Source organism: Amblyraja radiata, chromosome 5, assembly GCF_010909765.2.
Source record: "Amblyraja radiata isolate CabotCenter1 chromosome 5, sAmbRad1.1.pri, whole genome shotgun sequence".
Taxonomy (NCBI): Eukaryota; Metazoa; Chordata; class Chondrichthyes; order Rajiformes; family Rajidae; genus Amblyraja; species Amblyraja radiata.
Genome location: NC_045960.1, coordinates 21,047,863 through 21,066,783, shown reverse-complemented (window position 1 = coordinate 21,066,783; position 18,921 = coordinate 21,047,863). Strand labels below are relative to the sequence as shown.

The following is an 18,921-nucleotide window of genomic DNA, read 5'->3' as shown; positions in this document are numbered from 1 at the left end:
CTTCCCTTCCTTGCCTCTCTCTAATTTTCCCCATCTTGTTTTCTTTTCATTCTTTTCTCTGTCATTTCACTGTCTCTCTCCTCTCATGATTTATTTATTTTATATCAGATTCCTTGTTGTATGAGCCTCCCTCCCACTCTTCTCCCACTTGAGCACTCTTCCCCCTCTCTCTCTGTCTTGTCCTCTCCGTCGCTTTCTCAAACACACACGCCCATGCGCACGCACACACTCTGTGTAGGAGCCATTTATGCTTAAGTCAATATATTACAGCCATGTCTAGATATTTCTAGTTTTATCTGTTTTGGTATGTTTGTGGGTTCATTGCCATTACACACTGACACACACACTGACGCACACACCATATCTAGCCTATTTGTTGCTGTTGTCTCTTTCCTTCCACTTCCCCCCATTAGCCACAGCCAACCCTGTTGCTGCTGTAACATTATCTCAGCTCTTGCAGTCGCCTGCTCTCACCTTGAGAGTCTGCATTAAGTACAAGCTGTAAGACTCAGCAGTGAAAGGCCAGCCAGGTGTTCATACCCAGCCACAAATGCAGGTAATACCAGCTCATCTTCATGCTACCAATAGGATCTACTGGTGAGCAAGGAGCTCCTGAGAGTTGGGTATTAGGTGCATCTGATTGGAACCAATGGGCTGTCATGGAAAATCTGCACAATCGGCTTTGTTCTGCCTGGGTAAAACAAAGTATGATAGCCTACGAAGTGAAACAATGCCAGTCGCTCTCAGTGTTCTTAAATACATGTTTGAAGCTGGTTGGGGGTACATTTTTCTTGTTTGTGCTGCATATTCCTGCATCTTGCTATGTGTTTTCACAAAGTTTTCAGTAAAGAATTGTTTTGGAGTATTTTCTGCCTTCAGCCTATGCGCAAATGTTTGTTAACTAAAGCATTGCGATTGTAAAGTCTTGTCTGCATAACATGTAAACAAAACACAAAGTACTAGAGTAACAGCGGATCAGGACATGGATAGGTGACGTTTTGAGTCAGAACCCTTCTTCAGATTGATTAAAGTAGGGGGGAAATTGCTGTAACAGAGGTGTGGGTGAGACAAAGCCTGGTAAGTGATAGGTGGCTACAGGTGACGGAGGTTGATTGGCAGATGGGTGGACAAAAGCTAGAAATGAAAAGGAGACCAAAGACTGAAGGCTTCCTCCTGGTTTCTCCCGTCCACCCTTCTGTCTTTTGTTTTCTGGCCTTTGCCACCCAACTGCTATTAAGAAAAACCCTCACCTGCATTCACCTTTCATTCACCAGGCTTTGTCCCCCTTCTACTTTTTTCCCCATCTTTCTCATCTCAAAATGTCACCGATCCATGTTCGCCAGAGATGCTGTCTGATCAACTGAGTTACTCCAGCACTTTGCTTTTTTGGAAACCTGCATCTGCAGTTCCTTGTGTTTGCTTAACATGTATCATGTTTATAATTTACGAGCTAAGCCAATCAACATAGGAGCAATATTATTTTGTGTGTCTTTTTGCATGACTCTTAACATGAGGAAGGGAAAGGGAAACTTGATCCTGTTTTCTGTCATTGATGCTGAAAGACTTTTTGATCCACAGTTTAAGACTTCTCTTTTACATTGCCTCATTCCTGCCGACTGTTCGACAGATGCCAACATACTCTTGTTTCCAACCAATGTAGTTGCTCGTTATCTCCTGGTTTTATCAAGCATTGTCCTATTTTTAAGCAAAGTTATGTATGCAACCAGACAAAGTATGGCTCTAAATTGTACTTTCCATTTTTTAATCATAATTAAAACTGCTTATAAGAACAAGAACAGGCCATTCATTCTCACATTTGTTCTCCCTCTCAGTCACTTCATACCCAGAAGGTTCCTGCATTTCTACCACATTTACGTGCCTCATATCTAATTTCCACTGCAGTTTAATATTAGAGCCGTTAACTGTCTTAATGGCTATAGTTGTGTCAGTGGAGGCAAAAAGCCTCTACTTTCTGCTGGAAACATTCAGCAGGTCAAGCAGCATCTGTGGAAAAGAAACAGTTTAACATTCCATCAGAATTGTTAAATAGTGGATGTAAGTTACAGTGAAAGTGAGGGGGTGGGTGGATTGGAGAAAGGGAATACAGTGCCCTCCATAATGTTTGGGACAAAGACCCATCATTTATTTATTTGCCTCTGTACTGCACAATTTGAGATTTGTAATAGAAAAAATCACATGTGGTTAAAGTGGGTCTTTGTCACAAACATTATGGAGGGCACTGTATCTCTGAAAAGATGAAGTAAAAGTTGACGGATGGAGGGGACGGGTTTAGAGGTCATCCCATCTGCATGTTAACTTTTAACTCGTTTGCACTCCTTTCTTGTATTTTATGTTCTCTCTGTGGGCCCCCAGTGTATACTTTGTCACTGGTGTAGCTGAACTGTTATCATCGAAAAATTATTGCCCCACCCTTCATTCCTATAAAGTCACCTTTCTGTAAGAATCAGTGTGATCCCCTGTTCTTTCGATCCTCATCAAGGGTGGGGGGGGGGGGGATATAATATATTCTTCCTATTTTTTGTTACTTTTCTGACTTTTTTTTTTTTTACTATGCGTACTTTATATTCCATGTCATTACCAAAGTGAAGAAGCTCAGTTATTTAGTGTGAGTTTCAGAGGCAAACAGTAAACCTAGCACCAAAGGATCCACCTTTTCCCATAAGTTAAAGGTTAAGTACAGTAGGACTCCAATAATCCACTGTCCAACCATTCAGAAATCCTACTGCCTGCTATCTGTCTTACAAGGTGTTTGTCGAACCACCCCCTCCACATTCAGTGGACCCCAGTTCCCACGCTCTCTTGAAACTCACCTGGTTCTGTTTCCCCAGTTCCCGGCTCATTTGAAAATTATTCTGTTTGTTATCAGTAAAAAGAGTGATGTAGTTTGGAGCATGAGTTTACTGTGGGAATGGTATCGCAGTTTATCATGGAGTCTGTATTCTGTCTTACCTACACAAGAGTGTGAATAGCTCCGATGTTATTTCTAGGTGATGCTTTTGTCGATGGGTTTTTGGCTCCTGCGCCATTACATTTGCCTGCTCCAACACTGATATGCTTGACCTGCTTTAGAAAAGATTGTCAATTAAATGATCAGTAATTAGTTTGAGGAAGTACCCAGGAATTATTTTGTCCAGATGCTAAAACCCAACCTTTCTCATTCATATCACCTTACTCACTCATGCTAGGAATTGAATAACCTCTGTGAAACTTGTTCTTCACTATATTTTTTGAGCCCTCTGAATTCATTACCCTTGCTCCTACTCCTTCAAGCCCCTTCTGACAGGTGCATCTCTGATGTAGCTTTTCTCTTCTCTGCCCTAGGTTCCGCTAACAGCAGAACCGGGTAGGTGGGTTGGGCCCATTAAACAGACCCCGAAACTCCATTCCACACGTGATCGTAAAACTGCAACTCATATTAAGGTATTTTTTACTCTGTGTACAATGAATGCTGTTCCTTCCTCATGGAGATTATGCTTCCATTTCTTTGGAATCTCCTGGTAGGTAATCCTTGCTACTATAGACTTTCCAAGGACTACTTAACCAGTAATCATGCCTAAATATAATGCACCTCCTGTTTTTACTCTCCACACACATACATCTTAAAGGTTCTTCCTAAAATACTTCATGGATGTCTTTTTTCTTCCTTTTTAACATCTTCTTTCTATGGGCCCATTGGGACTACCTAACGCTTGAGCAGCAAAGCTTCCAATGAATTTGTTTATCTGTCTGAGGATCCGGGAAGTTACCAGTAGTTAACGTTCTAATTAGAATGAAGCCATAACCACGGTAGGAATGCAATCTTGACCATAAGCTGGTTGGTGTTTAATGATTCCAAAATTAATGGCAGTAAGCTACTAAACTACTCAACATGTACAGTTTTTCCCTTGAGAGAGTGAATGATCATACAATCCATGTCCGAGATGGGAAGCACCATCACACGTTGGATTGTGATGCTTCAAGAAGAAGGCCCACTGCACTTCTCAGGACATCTAATATAGACATTAAAAGAAGTCATGCCTTAGCCTTTCAATGCCAGCATTCTACAGCTCCAACCACTCTATGAAAAATAATTGTGTATGGATGTCTCAGTCATTGCTTCATTTTTTGAGACCATATGCTCCTTCGGTTGACTATTATTACTATTGGAGTGAAGTTTTTCCTCAGTGTCCATCTGTTGGAAATACAGAGCACAATCTAAAGCTAATGCAGCGAACGACTGGTGTGGAGGCTTTGCATTAAGTTGTAGCATCGCTGAAACATGCCCAGCCCCATGCCACAAGAGATTTTCTGCCACCCTGACATGACTGCAATGGCAACGCTGCACTATAGATTTGGCCAACTCTCTCCCTTACACAACCATTGACTATTTTTTGTTGTTACAATTACAACCTCCATGAAGTATGATAGAATTGTCGTGTCATCGTGCTGAAGGAAACTGTTCACTTCATCGTTTTTGTGCCACATAAAGTACAGTGCTCATTATGTGTTATATGTTCTAACAACAGCTTTAATTGCTGAACCATGTGATTGTCATTGTGCAGCAGTTGTATCGTAAATGTAAAAATTTGATTTTTATGTAGTTTACCAAGTTTTGAACGCTCATGGAAAAACACTCAGACTTTAATACCATTTATGGTCAGGTGGAGTGATGTGAATGCAAGGTTACTTGTAAGGCTGTCACATTTTGATGCCTGATGTTTGCCAGATCTCACTGCTGGCTCAGAGATACTCGAGATTATTTCAGTTGAAGAAGAGGAATATTGGCAGCATAAGCATGCCCAAGGTTTATTAACACTTACTGGTAGTGGAGAGACATTACATAATGTTTTCTCCGGAACATTGGAGGCTGAGAGAAGACCTGATCATTATAATTATAAAATTATGAGGCAAAGACAGGGTAGGTAGTCAGAATCATTTTCCAAGGGTTGAAATAACAAATGCTAGAGGGCTTAACTTTAAGATGATAGAGGGAACACTTCAAGGAGATTTACGACAGGTTTTTCTTTGCACAAAGAGTGGTAGGTGACTGAGACACACTGCCAGCATATGTAGTGAAAGCGGATACAATAGCACCATTTAAGAGGCATTGAGACAGATACACAAAGGGGCAGGGAATGGGGGACATAGCCAACATGCAGGCAGCTGTCAGCATGGGCCAGATAGTGCACCTGTGCTGCAGTGCCATACGTACAGTCCTGTGCTGCAGTGCTATACGTTGTAACTGCCACTTCATGAAGTATTTATCCAAGAAGTGAACAAAGGTGTGGACAACAATGACAACATGTGGCACGTATTAACTCGTAACCTTCTGCAGAACACATCACTGATAATACAAAATGAACCAAAATAAGCTCAATTTTAGAGATTAGGTACTGACATCAAAAATGAGGTTGTTGAAATCCACGAAGAATTCGCTAGGGAAACTCAGCGGATCAGGCAGCATCTGTGGAGGGAATGGACAGACAATGTTTCCAGTCAGGGCCCTTCTTCAAACTGATCTAGTAAGGGGGAGAAAGCTGGAAAGGAATGTTGTGGGCAGGGCAAGGCAAGTGATAGATGGATGCAGGTGAGGAGGGGGGGGGGTGTTATTGGCAGATGGGTGGAGATAGTGACATAATCTAGAGGTGAAATGGAGATAAAAGGTTTGCACCTCGCATAAAGATGGTTATTGAGGTCCATTATCTCAGTCCCAGGACACAACTACAGCTGTTCATATGGGCAGAATTCTAGTCTCATCATCAATGACCTTTTCTCAGAGCAAGGTTAGAAGTGGAATTGTTTGCATATTGGAGTTTTGTTTGCAATTAGTTCCTATGGTACCTGTTGTTCATGAACTGGTTGTTCATTATAAGTGGCAGTCCATGATAAATGTGAACAAGATAGTTTTTGGAATTGCACTGGCCATTCAACGTGGAGACATCACTGCAGAGATTTAGAGGTTTTCTATGTTTTGTGTCCATATTGGTCAGTGGCCTGCAAAGGTGCAAGGCAGAGGAAACCGTATCAACTGCATCAATACAAATAATCATCAGCTGAGCAATCCAACGACTGAGCAGGAAGGGGTTTCTGATTAGATCACCAGACAGTCAATTACTTAAATTGGCGATGTAACTATTTAAATACAAGCTTGAAACGCAAGGGGGCGGGTGTTGTAATGGTTTGTAGATAATTTTAAGCTGCAAACATGATGACGAGGCTCCTCCTTTAACTCCAAACACATCTGCTCTTTGTAGGTTACAGCTTCCCAGATGTCAACGTCCAACAACAAATGTTCGATCCTGATACTGGCTGACAGTGAGAATGAGAAAAACAAGTGGGTGGGGCTGCTGAACGAGCTGCACCGGATCCTGAAGAAGAACAAGCTGAAGGACAGATCCGTTTTTGTTCCTAAAGAAGCCTATGACAGTGCCTTGCCACTGATTAAGACAACGCAGTCAGCCGCTATCATAGGTAGGTGGGGGCTGACAGCACGGAATCTCGCTGAAGCTGCTGTCTTGTGGCATAACACTCAAATACTAATTAATGCCATATTCACCCACAGAATAAAACTAGTCACTGCACAGGTTCACTCGCTGCAAAGTACAATGGGACATTCTGACACCATCAAAGCTACTTCATCAATAAATTATTTTACTGCAATATGTCAAAGTCTTTTAGTCAGCAGATTTTGAAGATTTATTATCATATATTCCTGTGTCCATGGTGACTCTTGGTCAATAGATTAAGGCCCCACATCTAGACTGACAGTTTGAACAGTATTGAGGAAGTGAGCTCTTTTTGTTGAGCTGTGAGCCCAGCCCACATGAAGAAATAGTAGAGCATCACGATCATCGCAGGGTTCTGGCCAGCATTTACCAACAACACCTGTCATTAATCCAGTGATTGTAGTTGGTCCTCTCTTTTTGTAATTTGTCCACCTTGTTAGATAACAGAACAAGAGTGACAATATATCAGAGTTAGTTCATAGAATATGCAGCATAGAAACAGTCTGAACAATTTTGTCTTTGCTGGTCTGGTATTTCACCTACATTTTTTAAAATTGTTTTTTCCTATTTCTCCTCATGGTTGTTCTTTGGCTGCTTTTGGACAGCCTGAAGTTGTGAAATGTCAATACTAGTTTGATTTTTCCTCCTCTTTCTCCTCTCACGACCCCAACAAATGACCGATGAATGTAATGGAATGCAGTTTTTAAATATTCCTATTGAATATCTAAAAGACAATTTTATGTTTTAGATAACTATCCTTTCCAGGTTACCGGCGATATTAAAAATCACTCAGCAACTGGGGATGATATGTTAGTGGATAACTCATGGGTATCACAGCTAGAAATGGTGGGTCATAGTTAATGTGGAGAGGAGAAAGTAAGTCTCAGCACAAACATGAAATGTATTTACAGAAGTGTGACAGACTGTATCTGACTCTGTTTTATGAGGGAGGGCAAGTGTCGAAGCGGTTGTACGTGCACTATTAGATATATTCATAGTTCCAGATTTATTGAACTGAGTGGGTCACGCTGCAAGCATGGAAGGAAATGAACATGCGCCATTTCGGTTCGGAACTTTTTTTGGATCAGAAGTCTAATCAATTTATTTTATCTTTGATTTAGAGAAATCTTCCAATGGTGTCTCATGTAGATATAATCAGACTGAAGAAGCCATTATTAATAACATTGACATAAACTGGAAAGGTTTAGAGGGAACAAAGAAATGCAGATGCTAGTTAATACACAAAAGGACACAAGAAGGGTCCTGACATAAAACATCACGTATCCATGTTCTCCAGAGGTGCTGCCTGACCTGCTGAGTTACTCCAGCACATTATGTTCTTTAAAGTTTAGATGAATATGGGCCAAATACAGGCAAATAGAACTAGCTTAGATGGGCATCTTGGTTGGCATGGACATTCAACCGATGGGCCTGCTTCAGCACTGTATGACTATTGACATTGACCAAAAACATGGTCAAAATAATTTAGGTTAAAAAAGGTGAAGAGCAGTAGCTTCAAGCCATGCCTGCAAGGCAAGTAGCTCAATAGTGAAATGCACGTTGCCTGTGGAGATCTGACAGATACAGACTGCTTGGGCAAAATGTTAATATGTCCTGCGGACTGATACCTGGCTTGCCTTCTGCGGGAAATGTTAATTGGTGATTGTAAGCAATTCTTGCTGTTCCAGTTACCGAAAACTGCACAAAACAGCATTAGTCTTCCATTCATTTGTCAGGGAGGCTACATAACTGCTGATGTGGAGATAAAGAAAATTTGCGTTGCTCCAATACTAATTCAGGTTGCAGCTGAAATGTGCTGTTGGATTCAATGTGAGAAATTATGGGGCGATTAAGGGTGGCACGGTGGCGCAGCAGTAGAATTGCTGCCCTACCGTACTGGAGACCCGGTTTCTATCCTGACTACGTGTGCTCTCTGTACAGAGTTTGCACATTCTCCCTGTGACAGCGTGGGTTTTCTCCGGGTGCTCAGGTTTCCTACCACATTCCAAAGACGTACACGTTTGTAGGTTAATTGGCTTTGGGGAAAAGAATTGTAAACTGTCCCTAATGTGCAGGATAGTTGGTTGGCGCTGACTCGGTGGGTCGTAGGGCCTGTTTCCTTGCTGTATCTCTGAACTAAACTAAACTCTGACATTACTTCAAAATATTATATTGACTGGTCAGAAAAACAGGGTACTAGAGAGCACAGCAAGTAGTCTTGCTGCCACACACCTCCCGTCACCAGGGTTCGATCCTGACCCTGTCTGTGTGGAGTCTGCATGTTCTCGTTATAACTGCATGAGTTTCCTCAGGGTACTCCAGTTTGCACTCATCCTCCAAAGACATATAGGTTAGTAGGTTATTCAACCACTGGATATTGCCCTTAGCATGTAGGATCTGAGAGAAGATGGTTACAGTGGGGCTAGGATAAAATGGGATTAGTGTAAGATGGATGCTTTATAGTTGGCATGGACTTAATAGGTCTAAGGGCCTTTTTCTGTGCTGTCTGACTCCATGACTGCAAGGTAACAATTGTTCCCTTTATTGTTATTTTATTCCAGATCACGAAAGAATAGCACTGGGAAATGAAGAAGGTTTGTTTGTAGTGCACGTCACCAAAGATGGTGAGTCGTCCTAACCATGTATCTTCACTGAACAACTCCTGTACCATTCTCCATGTCATAGATTATCATACTTGTATTACAACTCATCCTCTTCATTATCAACATCAGCAGAAAATGCTTTTAGTTTTGGCACCTCAGAGGTTTGTTCACGATCATGTAATTTAATTCTAAGGTTTCTCGTTCTTTCCCATGAAATCTTCTTGTGGGAAAAAATCGAAATCTAATGCCAGATCTGGGCAGTCCCCGGGAATTGGAGACCATACACTTGAAATAGTCAGTGTGGCTTTCAGTGGGAATACAAATTATTGCATAAAGATTATGAACTCTTCCATTAAAAATTATCCAAGCAACCATGCCAAAAAGTTCTAAATATCTCAAACAAATGTAACTGCAACTAAGTTTGAATTGTCACGTGGAAAGGGAATAAAGGTGCGGCTGATAGTTGCGTCACAGCTGAGGAGCCAGGGTTCGAGTGGTTTGATGTCATGGAGGTGACGTGGACTGTCTTGGTGTAGTTATACTGTGTGAAGTTAGACATGACACCAAAGTTGCAAGCAGTCCAGTTTGACAATGGATTGTTTTTTGAACCTGAATCAGTTTCTGATAGTTGGTGGTGTAAGTGAGTGGTGTTGAAGTTGGACTGGATGTCGTCATGTAAATAGAATCTGACACAGGGTTTCTGGATGTTGTCATCGGGAAGTAAGTAGGTGAGAGGTTGAGGGGCGGCACAGGGGCACAACAGTAGAGTTGCTGCCTTACAGCGCCTGAGACCCGGGTTTAATCCAGACTACGGGTGCTGTCTGTATAAAGTTTGTTCGTTCTCCCTGTGACCATGTGGGTTTTCTCCGGGTGCTCCGGAGACCTTCTTCCCACACGCTAAAGACGTACATGTTTGTTGGTTAATTGGCTTCTGTAAATTGTAAATTATCCCTAGTGTATAGGATAGTTATAGGGCAGAGGGTGATTGATGGTCGGCATGGACTCGATGGGCCGAAGGATCTGTTTCTACGCCGTGTCTGAAGTCTAACGGTAATAATACCAAGAAATGCTACTGCTGGTATTCTGTCATTACGACTGGAAAGGTGACAATGAAAGCAGGTGGATGGTGTAGTTAACAGTACCAAGGCTGGTGGCTGGTTGATAAAATGAGGGAAAGATTGTTTTCACAATTCTTCAGAATGCCATTAGTGACTGTTCGGACCTAGGCAGTACAGTGACTAATTGGGGGGATTTAGACATGGAACTCTAGTGAATGTGGGTTGGAATTTGGGAAGGAAAGTGGGGATGAAAATAATGTTGCAGTTTGCAAAGAAGTAGGGTGTAATTTTGAGATGGGTTGCGGCAGCGTATTTGAAGAGGTGGAGACAGCAACATGCAAAAGCTGTTGGTTTACACCAAAAGCTGTTGCTTCCACTGGGACCCAGGAAGGGAAGTTGTCTCATTGCCAATTCAATGGGCGATGAGGACATTTCTCATGGAAATTATGGAAAAACATTAAGGGCAGGAAAGGCCTTGAAGGAAAGGGGAAGAAGAGAAGTGGTAAAGGCAGCCAAGTCATAGGAGTTAATTGTACCAAGGATTGGAAGTGTGGTGGAAGAGGGGTTTGAGAAACGCTTTGAATGTAAACTGGCAGTTACTTGTTATCCTGAACTATGCACTTTTGGCAGCTGTGTTATCTGGGTGCCTTGCAGCCTATAAATTACTTTGAAAGAGTCTAAGGCCATGGCAAGCACCATCAGCAGAATTAACATTTTTTTTTCTTTTTGGCAGAAATCATCCGTGTTGGTGATAACAAGAAGGTCCACCATATCGAGCTTATCTCAGGAGAGCAGCTAATAGCTGTTATATCCGGACGAAATCGCCACGTCCGCCTTTTCCCCACCACAGCTCTCGATGGCCGCGAAGGAGACTTCTTCAAACTGGTGGAGACGAAGGGCTGCCAAACGCTGGTGTCAGGATTGATGCGCCATGGCACCACCACATGCCTGAGTGTGGCCATGAAACGCCAGGTGCAGTGCTACGAACTCAACCAGAGCAAAACCCGCCACAAAAAGTTCAAGGAGATCCAGGTGCTGGGCAACGTGCAGTGGATGGCCATCTTCAGTGAACGCCTGCTCGTTGGCTACCAGTCGGGCTTTGTCAAGTACCCCCTGCAAGGGGACGGGGGTCCTGTCAGCCTGCTACATCCTGACGATCACACGCTCGCCTTCATCAGCCAGCAGCCCAACGACGCGATCTGTGCAGTGGAAATCTCAAGCAAGGAGTATTTATTGTGTTTCAGTACTGTGGGCGTGTATGTGGACTGCCAGGGTCGAAGGTCAAGGCAGCAGGAGCTGATGTGGCCAGCTATTCCCACTACATGTTGTGAGTTGGTTTGATTCTTCTATCTGTAGCCTGGGGCATTGTTCAGGTAACTCCAATTCCTCGCACGGTACTTGGGCTAAACCTTAAAAAAAGCTCCGCCTGCTCTGTGTTGAATTACTTGATTACCACAAAAGTTCCATTGTGATAATGGAGTGGCTTCATTACAAGGCAAAACAAGACGGCAAAAGAACAGCCATTTAATGTTTAGCCTGAAAACGGTGTGCATTTATCATGTTGAACGCAACTCTGAAGCAGGCCATTCTTCTGCATAAAGGAAGGTTGTATCCCACCTATACTCTGCTTCAATGCAGAATTAAGTATTCTTCATGTTCTTGGATCCTCTATGGTGACCCTCGGGTGGAGTCTGAGATGGAAGTGCTTGATGCCATGAAGTATTCTGTAGTAAAAACACTAAACTGAACTAATGTTGCCTTTTGAACAATGATGTTAGCTTTGGAAGAACTTTTGTTCCAGAACATTTTGTAGTGGGCAGGTTTTCAAGTCTGCTGGCTATTTCTTTACAAATCAAGTTTAAACCATAGATGGTGAGGTATGTGGAATAATGAGGAAACTGAGAAGAGCCATCCGTCCATCCTATCCTGTCCCACCCGTATTTAGCGTTCTGTATACTAAATGCGGGAAAGGGAAAGGACAGGGAGAGGGATAAAGATTTATGAATCCACAGGGCCAGTGAATGAAACAGGAAAGTTAATTAGACCCCAGAGAAGAGTGTGAAAGGGGAGAGCTTGATTGATCCCTGAGTATACTAAGTAAGGAGGAGAAAGTTCGGGACCCCCAGGAATGGTGAGGCAGATGCGCAGGGTTAGTGAGTGAGAGGGCAAAGCACACATGATGCCTGAAGACATTGAATGAGAAGTCTCACGTTGGATTCCAGGGGATAGTGAGTGAAAGTGAGGAGATCTCATTAGATTCCTGAGGACAGTTCCCCAGAAAGGGGGGAATTGGTTTCCGTGGAATGGAGGAGGTAAAGGGGGGTATGATTACATATAAATGATGCGGGGTATAGATAGGGGACTGCGGGAAGCTTTTCCCCATATCAGAGGTAGATAAAACCAGAGGACTCTGATTTAGGATAAGGGGCCATCGGGAGGGACCTTCTTCACCCAGAGGGTGGTGAATATCTGGAGTACTGTACCAGAGAGAGTGGTTGAAGCTGGGTCACTGGCAGCATTTAAGCCGTCTCTAGATGTGGGTGCGATTCATTTGGCAAATGTTAGTTATGCAGATACAGCAAGTAATGAGAAAATCTAATGGAGTGTTTATTGTGAGAGAAATTGAATATAGAATGAAAGAGGTTATATGATAGGACATTGGGAGACCATCTGAGTTCTGTGTATGGTGCTAGTCTCTTTATTTAGGACAGATTTACGAGTGTTGGAAGCAGCTCAAAGAAGGTTTAGTAAGGTGAGGTATGTGAGGAAAGGCTTGTATTTGCTGGGATTTACAAGAGTGAGAGGAGACTTGACTGACAACTTCATTGCATCCTCCTCGTCAAGACCATGACTACTGTTGTACAGTATCTATAATACTCTTAGCTAGAATCAGATTAAGAGTAAGTTTAATCTTTTAGTAGTGTAGTTAAAAGTTGCCCATTTATCACCGAGATGAGGCTACATTTTCTTCTCCAAGGATTATGACGTTTGGAAATCTCTTTGTCAAAAAGCAGTTGAAGCAGAATCTTTAAAAAATGTAGATGGATATCTGATGAGTTGGGGGGGGGGGATATGGATTGAGCTGGTAATCAGATCAGCTATGATCTTATTGAATAGCAGAAGAGATTTGAGGGGCAGAAGAGCCTGTTGCCAATTTGTGTGCACACCATAGATTTTCCTTCAGCCATCCATCTCAAAGTATTTTCAACAAGCAGTCTCTTGCTGCACTCCACTAAGCTGCAAATTGATAATAATACTGTAAGAATAATATGGAAAATGCAACAATAAATTAATGACAATGGATCTTGGAAGAACTCAGCAGGTCAGGGCAGATGACATTTCGGGTCTGGACCTTTCTTCAGACTGATGGAGTAGAGGGGGAAAGCTGGAAAAGAGAGGTGGGGGAAGGGCAAAGCCAAGCAAGTGATAGGTGGATACAAGTGATGGTAGATGGGTGGAGTATGTGACAAAGGCTAGAGGTGAAGAGGAAACAAAAGGATGCCAGAAAAGGAGAGAAGAGGAATGAAATGGAAGGGATATGGATGGAAAGGGGCATGGGAGTGAGGAAGGAGAGGGGATAATGTAGGACTTGGGGATAGAAAAGGAGCAGGGTGACTGGGGTGATGGGAGAAATGTGTGTGCAACGGGCAGGGGAAGTGTGGGGGTGGAGGCTAGGGACTACCACTTGAAGACTGTTGGGTTGTAAGATACCCAAGCAGAATATGAGGTGCTATTCTTCCAGTTTGTGTGTGACCTCTCTCTGTTATTGGAGGAGGCCCAGGGCAGAAAGATCAGTGTGGGATTGCGAAGGGGAGTTCAAATGGTTAGCAACCGGGAGATCGAGTAGGCCTTGGCAGACTACATGCCAATGCATGGTGAAGCGGTCGCCTAGTGTACATTCAGTCCCACTGAGAGAAAGGAGGTTGCAAAGGAAAGTGCCTGGGGAGATGTAGGTTGGGTGGGAAGGAACGAGTGAACAAACGATTGTGAAGAGCATAGTTCTATGGAAAACGGAACTTGGCACCTTAATCTTACCTGAAGACCATTTATCCAGTCTGAAGAAAGATCCCGACCTGAAACGTCATCTGTCCTTTCCCTCCATAAATGCTGTCTGACCTCGAGTCGCTCCAGCACTTTGTATTTTGCATAAGATTCAAGCATCTGCAGAATCCCATGTCTCAATCATTTATCTCCTCAGCTTGGCTGTGATAGCCATGGTCAGGTCATTATTGGAACTATCAGGACATGCTTAATCACAGGCTCACCTTTTCTGTGGTATTTAATGAACAACTCCATAAATTGTTTATGTAAGGGCTACGGGAGAGAGGCCATTGGTACAGCAGTGGTGTGAAATCAATCAGCATGTTTTTGTGATTCTTAAAGCTGAGTCTCACGTTGCGAGTTGACACAAGAGGTACCCCGAGTGAAAGACTCGTGGTTGTGTACGAGATTGCAAGTGTATGATCAAGAGTTTAACCGAGTTCCCACGGGTATGACAAGTTTGCCGTTTACTTGTCATTTCTGCGATGTTCCAAGTTCGTCTCCCGAGTTACTCTTGAGCCAATCCTGATTGAAGGTTTGTTTTAATAAGCAACAGTGTTATGTTTTAATAAGCAACAGTGTTAAAGAAGACCTCTCCATCCTGTGGCTTTGTTTTAAAGATAGAATTCAGCGCGGCCGCATCTATTGATGTGACCGACAAAGGGAAAATGCGCACCATCCAGTGCCAGAGCAGTTATACTTATGATTTGTTTGAAACACACAGGTTTAATATGTTTTAATTGAATTTACTGCCATGTCTACACACTGCGGGCAGGCGACAATCACCTGCCATAACGCGAGAGAGATCATGCACTGTTGTAGGTCTCCTTTGCACGTCGGTGTTTCTGTCTTTCTCCACTCATTGTTGGCCCTATCTATCACCACCCCCACCTACACCCCTCTGCTTCCCGGCCATGTGTGTGACCCTTTCCCTCCCCTCTCCATTGCACCGGCGCCGGGGCTTTGTACTGTCTTCACGTCGACGATGCCAGCAGGTCAGTGCCAGTCGCACCGGGGCAGTCGCTCCCTTCAGTTTCCAAGGGGGTCGGGACGGGACTGGAGTTGGGAGAACCCAGAGACCCAAGGCCAACAGCAACTTCAGCCCCGCTCCAACTCCAGAGGAATCCGCTCCCCGATGGGCCGCTACGGTGACAAGTGGTAGTTCGCCTACAGCCCGAGCTGCGCCCCCTCATCTGCCACTCCAAGAACAAGACGTACCTTGCACACCATCAGCTTCTGCCCCTACGGGGAGCGTGTTCCTCTGGAGTTGGAGCGGGGCTGGGCTGGAGTTGCTGCTGGCTGTGGGTCTCTGGGTTCTCCGTGCTTGCAGTGGGCCTGGTGAGCCTGGGGGTCGGTGTCCCGTTGATCCTGACGTCTCCGGCCACCCCCCTGGACAGGAGCTGAGACTGGGAACTGTACCGCCCTTGCCCCCTCCCTCTGCAACTGCAAACAACCCCACTCTCCTGCTCACATAACCCACCCACCCCCCCCCCCCCACCATCACCTTTCCCTCCCAACTCCAGTCCCATCCCGACCCCCTGGGAAACTGAAGGGAGCGACTTCCCCGGGGCGACTGGCACGGGCCTGTTGGCATCGCCGACGTGAAGACAGTGCAAAGCCCCCGCGCCGGTGCAATGGGCGGGGAGCTGGAGAGGGGAGGGAAGGGGTCACACACATGGCCGGGAAGCAGAGGGGTGTAGGTGGGGGTGGTGACAGATAGGGCCAACAATGAGTGGAGAAATACAGAAACACCAACGTGCAAAGGAGACCTCTCTCTTGCGTTATGGCAGGTGATTGTCGCTGGGAAACTGAAGGGAGCCACAATCTGCTGCTGCCTGCCCGCTGAGTTAAAGAGTTCCCACGGTAGACTCACGATACACTAAGGTAAACGCACGGGACACTACGTTATTACAACGACTTAAAATGTTTCAATTCTTAACCACAAGGGTAAAATTGACTCGTGGAAAATTTCAAACATGTTTGATTTTTTGCAAGAGTCGACAAGTTACACGAGTACCTGCCGTTAGCGCCACGAGTCTCTAAGTTGCGTCCATTAGTTCCGTACGTTAATCGTACGTTATTACCACGAGTTTTAACTCGGGTTACCTCTTGTGTCAACTCGCAACGTGAGTCATAGATTAATACAGTGTGGAAACAGGCCCTTCGGCCCAACTCACCCACACCGACCAACAATGTCCCAGCTACCCAAGTCCCACTTGCCTGCGCTTGGTCCATAACTCTCCAAACCTGTCCTATCCATGTACCTGTCCAACTGTTTCTTAAGTGATGGGTTAGTCCCATCCTCAACTACCTCCTCTGGCAGCTTGTTCCATACACCCACCACCCTCTGTGTGAAAAAGTTACCCCTGGGATTCCTATTAAATCTTTTCCCCTTCACCTTGAACCTGCGTTCTCTGGTTCCCCTACTCTGGGTAAAAGACTGTGCATCTACCCAATCTATTCCTCTCATGATTTTGTATACCTCTATAAGATCTCCCCTCATCTTCTTATGCTCCATGGAATAGAGACCCTGCCTACTCAACCTCTCCCTATAGTCCTGGCAACATCCTCGTAAACTCTTGACTCACAATGTATTACAAATCCCAGAATTTATTTTCTAGTTAAACATTAACAGTGGTATACATTGTAAAAGAAGCTCCATCTGAAGATTTCCAACTCAAAACATCATCTGTCCATTCCCTCCACCGATGCTGCCTGACTCGCTGAGATCCTCCAGCACTTTGTGTTTTGCTCAAGATGCCATTGTCTGCACTCTTGTGTCACCATTACTCTTCCTGTAAGATTAATAGGGCTTCCTACCCACCAAAAAATTAAAAGCCATCGGAGGTGATTAATGCACTGTAGGTGGCGCCCCTGTACCCCGCACTGCATTTGTACCAGGATGCAATTTAATTTAGTATTATTTGTGTTAAATATGAAAATTGTTATGTTCAGTGAATTATTCAATAATTGTTCTCTGGTTGAAGCAGATATGTTAGAGGAATTTAAAATACTTTTGTCAAGGCACATAGGGGATATGGGGGGATATGGGACATATTCGGGCAGATACAGTGCCCTCCATAATGTTTGGGACAAAGATCCATCATTTATTTCTTTGCCTCTGTACTCCACAATTTGAGATTTGTAATAGAAAAAATCGCATCAGGTATAAGAGAGCTCTCAGCTCTCCAGTCGTTCCTCCCGTCTATCCATCACCTTTGGAAACTTTTATTGCCGTTTGAGGACATGAGGACCAAAGTTGGCCAATGAAATTCAAAGAAGCCATTATGAGACTGAGAAACAAGAATAAAACAAGTGGGACAGGCCCTTTAGTCTCATTATCTGTACCCGTTCTCACCAAGCACACAGCTAACAATGGCCTGTTTCCTTTACCATCATTAGTTTTTTGCATATCTTTTATTCATTTGTTCTATATCTCTCTACATTACCGTTTATACCTCTCATTTCCCTTTCCCCTGACTCTTACAAACTGAGGTAAATAGTATAATCTAGGGAATGGTGATGGGAATGTGGGAAGAAAATAAAATAGGATTAATAATGGATTGCAGTGACAGGCAAGACGGTGAGGAAGGTATGTGGCTTGCTTCATCAGTCGAGGCATGAGTACAAGATTTGAGACTTCATTATTGTTGTTGTCATGTCATCCTGCTGTACGGGATGTTGGTGAGACCGTACCCGGATTATTGCTGCTGTTCTGTTGTGCATATTGTGGGAAGGATGTGATTAAACTAGAGAGTATGCTGGGACAGGCGAGCTCGAATTGTAAGGAGAGACAAGATAACCTGGAACTGTTTATCCTGGCGTGTTCAAGGCTGAGGTGTGAGAAGTTTATAAAATATAAGTTATATAAAAAATAATAGATAAAGTATAGTCACAGTCTTTTTAACCAGAGTAGGGGAGTCTGAAATCAGAGGGCACAGGGTTTAAAGAAAGGGAAAATAAAGATTTAATGGGATCTTACGAACAGGTTTTTAACACAGTTCTTCACAGAGAATGATGGGAATGAGCTGCCAAACAAAGTGGTAGAGTTGAGAACAATTACAATGTTTCACGAAACATTTGGACAGGTCCATGTACAGGAAAGATTTAGAGGGATATGGACCAAATGCAGGCAGGTGAGACCAGCTCAGGAAGCCAGCATGGACAAGGTTGGCTGAAGAGCCTGCTTCTGTGCAGTATGGTTCTGACTCTGAATCTATTGATGTCAAATGAGTGGTTGACAGTCTGTGCAGACGCGCCCGGCTGTTATTGTGTTGTAGAACTATTTCTTGGGCTGTGATGTTATCGCTGTGCCATATTTAGTGAATGACCAAGTTGTGCCATCCAGGGTGTAACCCATACCCTTGCTCACTGTTCCACGCTGAGATACCTACAGCATGGAGCAGTAATAGATACTCAGTGACGTAGGTGGTGGTTGGTTAAAGAGATGTTTCCTGGATGTTATGTGATCAAAAGCTAAAAATCTTCACAAGGCCTGGAGTCAACAGAGACAGCCCCATCTTCCACGCCATTGTACGAGTTTTATCCTGCCTCCCTTTTGGAAGCTGAACCTTGTCAAATACAGCCAGGGCATGCTTACAGATGATGAATGCTAAGGGTGATTAAAGAAATGTGATTTTTTTCTTTCTTAGAATGGCTTAAACTATTTGGACAACACTTACAGACAGGAGCAAGTCGAAAAGCCCGGATTAG

General features: G+C 43.9%; 1 protein-coding gene across 7 annotated transcripts in view; it reads left to right on the top strand.

The window, feature by feature from the left end:
* Positions 1-18,921, top strand: part of cdc42bpa (CDC42 binding protein kinase alpha) — a 301,642-nt gene that overhangs the window by 259,971 nt on the left and 22,750 nt on the right. For 5 of the 7 annotated variants that reach the window (XM_033020707.1, XM_033020706.1, XM_033020708.1 and 2 more), the window contains 4 exons: positions 3,343-3,441; positions 6,255-6,471; positions 9,068-9,130; positions 10,901-11,494. In XM_033020707.1, coding sequence (XP_032876598.1) covers positions 3,343-3,441; positions 6,255-6,471; positions 9,068-9,130; positions 10,901-11,494 — 973 coding nt within the window. The remainder of the gene's footprint in view (positions 1-3,342; positions 3,442-6,254; positions 6,472-9,067; positions 9,131-10,900; positions 11,495-18,921) is intronic. The other 2 variants (XM_033020711.1, XM_033020709.1) reach the window with 1 other exon arrangement.